We start from the raw sequence: 9107 nt of genomic DNA on the forward strand, positions 1-9107 counted from the left end.
CAGCAATTTTGGGGCCTACTAAAACACTTTACATAAAAATCTGCGCGGTTCAACATCAACTATAACAATTTCCAAGATGGTGCCCACAAAGAGTGTACATTCTCCCAAAAGAGCAAATTACAATAAATGGCAGCATTTTGGTATGCTCTGAATTTATATACCCATACCATGTGTCAATACATTTCCACGTTCGGAGAATTTAAAAGCAAATTGTTACTACTGTGCCCTCATTCTGAGCTGCTGGCAGAGAAGCCAACAAAGTAGAACAGTAATCCTGGTCTGGTCCTTGCTAGTAGCAACAGGGCAGGGATGAAAAGACATCCACGTCAGGTCTCTGTCATGTTGAACACGGGGGCCTGAGTTCTTGAAACAGTATGTCAGATGATTAATCTTTACAAGGAAACAATTAGAAGAAAATCACATCTTCTTTGCTGGTATCATCTTGCACATTTAACAGACTCGGCTGAGAGGTCACCAGGGTCTGAACGTGAACATTATTGGGCTTGAATAGGTTCGCTGAGGCAGATGAAAGTGCTTCCGGCTGAGTATCTGTAGGGCCGTACAATTCTATAGAAAAAAATGGAAGATGACAGATTCATGACACTGCAGACAGAGCGTGATGCGTTTCCATCGACGTGCAAGTTGGTCAAGACATACCTGGCTGGAATGCAGCGGTCTGGCCGCTTGGGAGGACTGGACTTGCTGATCGTCTGCCTCTCAGGACACCCTCCTCTCGTCCGACAAGCCTGGGGGGAAGCAGCTGCTTCTGATCAACAGATGCTATAGAAAATATTTTACAAATTAATATTTGAGGCTAGCAGTCCTTCACAAATTTCACTATTTCATGCTGGGGCCCACTGTACTGACACCTCTGCATATCCGAGGAAACTTCTATATACCACAAAGAGCTAGTGCTTCTGTTGCAAGTTACTTAAATTTTCTCTTCAGCTGTTTAGTCTGAATACTTTCTCTCTCCTCTTCCTTGAGGACTTCTAATTCAGTTACTAGCAGCCCCTGACAACCACAGATTTAAAACCTAGTATTATAAAGAACAGTAGAGAAAAAAAATCTTTGTCCTTAGCGTTCAGAGAACGATGGCTATTTGTGCTACGTTTAACGTGCAAAACTGTGATGAACTTCTGTCTCTGCTCTCCATCTGTCTCCCAGCTGCTCAGCGGCAGAGTACATTGACTCTGGTGTTATGGCCTGTCAGCTTCTTAATTTCAACAATAAAAGCAATTCATGAAATGGTTACTCTGGATCCAAAGAATGCTTCTCTGTGCACATTTCTTACACATCACAAAACCCAAATTCAATACACAGTATTTTGCCTCTGGTACAGTAAGTCTTTTTCCATTTTATTCTAAGATCTACACATGGGCATAACAAGCATGCATCCCACTAATGCTCATGAGACAACCGAGACCAATATATTTGTGTTTCATGCCTTTCATATAAATTCCAGAAAAACACCATTAAGTACATTTCCACTGCAGAGATCATTATGTAAGAGCTATTAAAAATAAACTCGGGGAGATGTGGTACTAGAGTTTTATTTTCCCATTTACCAGCATTTGGTATTCAGGGTAAGAGGATATTAGGCTTCATTTATGTGCAAAAACATAAGCAAGTTTGCAATTGTACTAAACTTTAGGCACGACAGAGTTAGATGTTTCTACAATGTGCAAAAGACTTTCCCCCTCCCCTCCCCTCCCCAGCCAGGTTTGGCCCCGAGTCCGCTATAGTAGCGTAGGCCCAAGTGATGGGTAAACTTGCCAAGGCTGAATCCTATACAAAGCTAAAAAGATAATTTTGTAACTTAAAATTATAGCCATTCTCCTAAGCTGGCAGTAAGGCCATTTTAAGCAGTAGAGAAAAAGTGGTTTTTGCTGTGTCTGTCATTGGCAAAGATCACTACTTTAGTACCTAGCAGTTAGCAGCAGAAATTACACTGTGACAGGGTGACTGTATTTTTACTTGCTTCTATTTCTGACAAAATTAGCCCCTTTCAACTCTACAACACACAGAGCATCTCAATTCTGGCTTGGAAATCTGTATTTAATGACTGACTGGTGCTAAGAAAGGCATTGTATTCAATGTCATTACAACTCTGGATAGACAGTGAGAAAAGGTTAAGCCGGCCTCAAAACATTTCACTCGTGCAGAACAAGCAAAACATTTGCTATTTTCCTTTAACACTACAGTTAGGCAAGAAAATTTTACATCCAGGTTTAGAAACTCTCACCATCATTCTGTCCTGTTGGATTACAGAACTCCACTTTAGACATTATCCCTTTGGGCTATATTTCCATTTTAAATAGTACACACATGTAACTCCTGACTTGAGGATTTTACGAGCCTACGGACTGCAGTAAGCACACTAACAATTTGTAGCGTATTAATTTCTGAGTTCCACACAGGCAGCCAGTGTTCTGTCTCCCTGTGATGCTGGCAGAGATCAGAAATGCATTTAAATACACTTACCTGAACTGTCTGTCCTGTGAGATGCTTTGTTCTTCCCACCTTTCTCTTTGCTTCCTTTTGTAAAAGTGGCCAGCTTAGTAGGAATCTGCTGCTGGACTGCAGCTGGTTTCTGTATCTGATTAGTTGCACTCAGGAGATGTATTGGCACTTCATTCTTCAATGCAAGAACTGGACGATTCTCCAGGGTGGTACTGTCCCTACGAACCAAGTCTGGCCGTTCCAGGTAATCCATCCCGGAGACGCTCACTCTCACCGAGGTTTTTGAGACGGGTAGAGTTGGTTCCACGCCTTCTCCATTGAAGCTAACAGAATGACTTAGCATCTGGTTCTACGTGAGGAAAAAGGCATTCTAAGTCAAATGGGTATTTTTGCCCCCTCGGATACAACAAGGGGAGACCATCCTCAACCCTGAGAACATTAGGCACTTTCTAGTGAAAAATGCAAGAGGTTAGATGAAGCCCAAAGCACGCTGACAAACAAAAGGAAGCATAAGAATATAAGCCCTTGAACACCAAAAAGAACCTCAGCAGCTCCAGACTGCTTAATATTGCACCTAGCAAAGGAATGCAAAAGCATACTGCATTAGGTGATGATAGGATGGACAGAAAGCAAGACTTTAAGACAGTAAAAATTTAATCAGACCCCAAACTTCACATTTTGAAACACAAGAAATGTTTTTAGAAATCAGCTACACAAAATGCTACCAGTGTAGCACACCTTCTGCAACCACCTGCCTGCAATAGGGCATTGCCTGTATTTAAAAAATCCTCAGCCATCCATGTTCAAAAATAACTTGTTCTCTGTTTCTATCTTTTTTAAAAAATATTCTCATTACCAAATGTCTGGGTGGAATATCACAGACACTGGGGAACTGCCAAGCTCTGATCTCTCCGACAGTAGCCATCCCTAGCTATTTCAGATGACGGTTTAAGGAGCCCAGTAAAAAGTGATCATGGGTTAGTGCTACAAAAAGGGCGACCTTCATTCAGAGGCAAGCAGGTTAACAGAAATAAAACTCCAAGAAAACCAATTCCTCACCTGTCCCATTTCTGGGGAGAACGTGCCTGACACTGTGTTCTGTTTCTTCAGCTTCCTTAGCTGATCTAGACGCTCTTTCTCTTTCTCGACTGCTCTCTGAGCCTCCCGCAGTCTCTCGAGGTCATGCTGATAGGCCTCTCGCTGCCTCTCGAGTTCTTCCCGCTCCTGATTCAACTTCTCTCTCAGTTGCCGAGTCTCCTCTACACGCTCCTGCAGCCGAGCTTCTGTGCTTTCAAATTCCCTCTGCTGCCGACTCCTTTCCCGTTCCAGGCGTTGCTGCTCCTGCTTCAGCTGGCTCTGAAGTTTCTGTACATTCATCAGTTCTTCTCTCTGTTTTTCAAAGTTCCGCTGTTTCTCCTGCTCTAGCAGCAGATTGCCTCGTGTAGACTGCAGCCGATATTGCTTCTCCCGGTCTACCATGGTGGCTCGTTGCATCTCAATGTAGCTGTCCTGCTGAGATATCACTGCCTGGAGGGAAAATAAGAAGTTCAGCATAAGGCACATGGGTTCAAAAAACACGCCCAGCTAAAGAAAAGACAACAGCATCTACCAGATTAGATCACTGAGACTTTTGTCTTCAAGAACAGATCTAACTTCCAGCTTGTACAGCCCATTGTGACTGACACAATACTAAGGATGGCTAAGCAAAAAAGTTATGCTTACGTATGTCAACATTAACATTTCTTGCACCTAGAATTATTGCTCTGAATCCAGTCAAAATATTGCTGATTACAAGGTTACAATAAAAACAACTAGTGCATACACACACCTGGGTATCAACAATAATTTTAAGAGGAAATGAGCATGGAGAGCAGATGGAGCTCAAAGTAGCAAATAATTGCATTTAAGTGAGCAGGAAAAAGGAAACAATTACTTAAGACAACAGATCTAACACTTCCTTCAAAACACCAGACAGTGTTTGTTTCCTTGAGTCTCTGGTCTCAAATTCTGCACTTCACTCTAGCTTTAGGGGAGATTTTCAAGGTAGCTCCTCTCCACACCTGCATAAATTTTATTACATTTAATGCCTAATAAACCTCTTGGATAGTGAACAGTGGTTTACCTGAAGACTGAAGAGCAACTGTAACAGCGTTTGGATCCTTTGGACAAGCTGGAGAGGAGGGGAGGCAGAGGGAAGAAAAAAGACATCAGACACTTGAACAGACCTCTGTTTTGATTCGTTACTTTTTTTTTTTTTTTTTTTTCTTAAAGAGTGAACACATTCAACTGTATCTGTACAAAAAAACACACAGTGGAAGCATGGCTACAAGAGTACTCTAACACAGTAACAGCCAGTAGAGCAATATGCAGGCACAATGAATTTCAGTGTATTAGCCCTTGCACAGATGTCAACTAGTGCCCAGCAAATCTCACTGGGATTCCAGTGAGCAATATTCATCATCAGTTTTCTTCACGAGCTATTTAACGATCACATTCCCCCACGCTCCAGCACTGAAGCACTACACAGGTATAGCACTCACAGGAGATTCAGAGGCAAGTTTTGTCAGTGAGCTGAGAACACGCAATCCCTCCAAAGATGCAGGAAAAGTAGTTAGCCAGCTCTTCGAAACGCGTGTCTACATACCCAGAACCCATCTTTGTTTTCTAACAGGACTGTCTCTCTGCATTCATAATGCGTTAGAGTCAAAGTATAGGCTGTTAATGTGCTTGTGGTTCAACAGACATTGAAAATACTGAGGTTTTTGGTGGGTTTTTTTGTTTGCTTGTTTTGTTTTTACATGCTATTATTATAATATGGCTATTTGCCATTAGATTTCCTAACAGCAGAAGTAACATACCTGAGACTCTACGGTGGACTCAAAACCACTGCTGTCATCCAGCCTCGTTACATCACTCTGTAAAAAAGACAAAACCAACATCTCCACTAGAGACACTTATTGGGCATTGGTAGCGCTGCCAGAACAAGTTGGAAGGGTTCATCTCGTTAGAGAACAGTGTTTACTGCTGGAGCAGAGATTGCTCCCATACACTGAAGGACACATACCAAAAATACTTAAATCAGAGGCCAGGCTGAAACAGACGCATGGTGATTAAAGCCAGCCTTAACGGTACAGCATCAAATGAACAAATATAAAACCAAATTATCATGCATCGCAAGTACTAAGCTATCGACTCGCCCCAGAAAACATCCTAAATAGAGTTTAGTAATTTGACAGGCAGAACTCTGTTACAGTCTAGCCCTACCAACTATTACAACTTTTAACTGTGTGAGGTTTGTTCTGCACCACTATTACGAAGAGGAGCATGAGGAAATGCATTTAAATGACAGATAAGCCAAACATACGGTTTGAGATCCTTCTTCTGCATCACAAGGGAGGTCATGGACTTGCACATCTGAACTTACTGAAGGGCCTCTCCACTCCCACTGCCTCTGGTCAACACCACTGTTCTTCCTAAAACTACCACCTGAAAGAAGAGTGGAGTGTGAGTAGCTCCCACCAGCACAGGGCCTGTGAAAACTCACTGCATAACAGGGCAGGCAGAAAAATATTGCGACTTTGAAGTTAGAACCAATATGCAACTGCATGGTTTATCTGTGCGGATTCAAAGCGGAAGAGCAGACAACAGGGATGAGTCGCACTGCTCAAAAAACCATAAAAACTTGAGGAGAGTGGGTTAAGATAAACAGGGAGAGTAAGTTCAAATTACATTGTACTATTTTAAGTGAAGCAACCACAACGTATGCATGAAAGTGACTGTCTGTGGCTACCAGAATTGCAAGCTCGTAACATGGAATGCTCGTTAGTAGAAAAATTCTAGTCAAAGCAGCACCACTGTAAGCGTGGAAGGAGGTAGGGAGAGATGGAAACCATACTGTATGAAGTACCTATAGCCTTTCAGAGACAACAGAAACAATTCTAGAAATTCACAAACAGTGAAATAAACACCATTTTGTTTTTCAATAAATGCATGAGGCAAAAATGGAGATAAATAGTATCTAGTATTTCCATTTATTTCATTAATTAACTGATAAAGCACCTGTGCCAAAGGACAATTAATATTATCTAAGGACTCAGCAACCCTTTAGCAACTGTGCAGAGACAAGACGAAGTGGAAAAAAATTTTCATGATTCAATAATAAGAGCAGGCAGCCGAATTCAAATTTCCTAGGTTTTCAGGTCAAGCTTATTTTTTTTTTTCAAGAAAATTAAAATTCTGCATGGAACTGTGGTAATTGGAAAGTATGGGTTAAGGTAATGCTCTTGGTGTAACACCAACTGAGAGCTCTACTCTGCTCTCTAGTGTTGGTATAAGAAGCAAAAGAAAAAACGTGGTAATACAACAAATTTGCTCTTATCTTCCTCTTAAAGCCTGGTGAAGGTTCCTTGTATCAGAGCCTCACTTAGCTCTTTGTTCTTATCACATTCTCTGCACAGAGAAACACAGCAAAGAGCTAAGAAGCTCAGAAGAATGCTGAATGGTCCCTTTCTTACTTTTACTTGAAATCGAGGGACTACTGTCATATCCTCCAAAGGTCTCTGCTCTCCTGGGGAGTCCTGAACCAGAGCCATCTTCAGGCTGACAGGATCCATAGCCTAAGTGAGTGAAGATAAGGTTCTGGAGATTTTCAGCTAGGAAAGAGGAAAACACGTCATGTAAATAGCCGTGTCTATGCAGTGAGACAAGTGCATCGTGCTACCAAGTTAAAAAAAGTTTCAACTGTCAAATATATTAAAAGATTGGGCAGTTTGAGAGATTTCCTGCAGCACAGACGAATCTTCCTTCGTGACTAGCTCTTTATGACAAGCTCTTCGTATCGTGCATATGAAGATGACCTCTTCCATGCTTGCAAGTTAGATTATCAAGCCTTGAGTTTTGGTTTTTTTTTTTCCCAAAATAAAGCTTATGTTTGTGCTTATTTGCTTTTTAAATATACTACCTTAATATATAACCATCATATAATATTATATTTCAGGATTGGTGTATTATTAGAGCACTCAGTTACTCATCTGAATAGAGTCATCCTACGACTCCACCGGTTGATCCTTAAAAATAAAATCCAAGCTGTGAGAAGGTCGTCTACCTAAAACCACAGGTGTACTGTACCTGTCTAACAGATCGGTTCTGAGAATAAGGAAGTCTGAACAGTGTTACGTAAAAGTATTATGTTATTACAGGATGATTTTCAGGATCTGTAGTTAGATCCTATGTGCTTATCCCCACGCCTGCATCTGAGTGAACACATACACATTCCCACACTGCATTTACCTTCTGTCACTGCGGACTTCAAAATTGCCTCTCCTTGCAGATTTTCTGAGATATCCCCCCGAAGAAGTAGCCTAGATCGGGATCCTTGGGAATGGTCTTCAAACCCATTCATTTCAGACATTTCTAGATAAATCTGTTGCTTCTCAGTTAGACTTTGCAGAATCAGGTCATCTTTCATGTTCAAACGCTCTAAAGGAAGAAACAAACTCAGTTCTGCCTTCCTAAGCACTGTCAGAGTGAGTATAATGTTCAGTTTGGAAGATTATTATTCATTTTATGGTCAGAGCATCAAAGGCAGAGATGTAATTAACAGTTAAGTGGGAAACTCATGGACCATACAAAGATTATTAGACTTATTTAACTTAACTATTTCTATATAATCTTACAGGGTCTTGAAAGACGTATGAAGGAGAAACTTGATCACATCATGTGATAAAAGAATAAGACAGTCATAAATCACAAGTGATACTGAGAAGAAGTTCGTGGAATATATAACTAAGTCATTACCTTGAAAATCTTTTAACTTTGCAGCTCTTGCTTCAGCCAGCCTCCTCTCTGCTTCAGGTTCATTAAATGTTCCTCCTTCTTCATCAGGACAGCTGTACAAAGGGGAGACAAATACACATTTGCTTTGCACATCAGATAACTTAAAACCATCTCAGGATTCAACCTGAACCTTTTGCCCTTTTTTTTTTTTAAAAAAAAAAAAAGAATAAAGTCTTTGGCTGCTTTTTATTGCATCTTTATGTGAGTGGCTTCTTCCCGATGAACACATACAGAATTGCACGCTTCAGTCGTACAAAGAACGTTTAGGGATAGTCAAATGCATTTTTACAATAAATTTACGAGTCCTGCAAAGAAAAGACAGACGAGCAAGAAATCAAGCTCTCCTGCTTTCACTCATAATTTACCTTTCTACAGCTCTACGGATGTGTGCCATCCAGGAATTCCTCTCTTCTTTCGAGCTGGTGTGGATTTCATACATTTCTGGTCCTTGTAAGGAAGCGCTAATTAAGAACATTGCCTTTTCCTCATTAGCTACCTCTCTTACAATCAACTTTTGCAATGAGATAACTGGTGGTTTAGAGTCCTGGAAAACAAAAATATAATTTATTGCACTACATTATATATGTTCTTTAGGGTTTGTGCTTCCTAGCTCCCGTCTTCCTACTGATACAGGGTCACCATGACATCGCAACACTATAATTTGATTGCTATGGCCTCTTCAAATGACACTTTTGACATTGTCTTTTTTTACTCATCAACCATAGATCAAAACAGAGAATGAAGAATATAGATTTCAAAACCAAGAGGTTTTGGTATCCGATTGAATATTAAAGCATGTATCAATTCAA

The 9107-nt window shown here is 40.8% G+C and overlaps 1 protein-coding gene across 1 annotated transcript in view; it reads right to left on the reverse strand.

Moving 5' to 3' along the window:
• Positions 1-233: 233 nt before the first annotated feature.
• The window catches only part of ARHGEF18 (Rho/Rac guanine nucleotide exchange factor (GEF) 18), a 45699-nt gene continuing 36825 nt past the window's right edge, over positions 234-9107 (reverse strand). The window contains exons 21-31 of the mRNA XM_009895160.1: positions 8664-8842; positions 8260-8351; positions 7753-7941; positions 6978-7115; positions 5828-5949; positions 5322-5378; positions 4586-4633; positions 3523-3990; positions 2485-2812; positions 658-780; positions 234-567 (exon numbers count right to left, since the gene is read on the reverse strand). Coding sequence (XP_009893462.1) covers positions 407-567; positions 658-780; positions 2485-2812; positions 3523-3990; positions 4586-4633; positions 5322-5378; positions 5828-5949; positions 6978-7115; positions 7753-7941; positions 8260-8351; positions 8664-8842 — 1905 coding nt within the window. The 3' untranslated portion in view covers positions 234-406. The remainder of the gene's footprint in view (positions 568-657; positions 781-2484; positions 2813-3522; positions 3991-4585; positions 4634-5321; positions 5379-5827; positions 5950-6977; positions 7116-7752; positions 7942-8259; positions 8352-8663; positions 8843-9107) is intronic.

The sequence above is a fragment of the Charadrius vociferus genome, unplaced genomic scaffold, assembly GCF_000708025.1.
Source record: "Charadrius vociferus isolate BGI_N301 unplaced genomic scaffold, ASM70802v2 scaffold291, whole genome shotgun sequence".
Lineage (NCBI taxonomy): Eukaryota > Metazoa > Chordata > Aves > Charadriiformes > Charadriidae > Charadrius > Charadrius vociferus.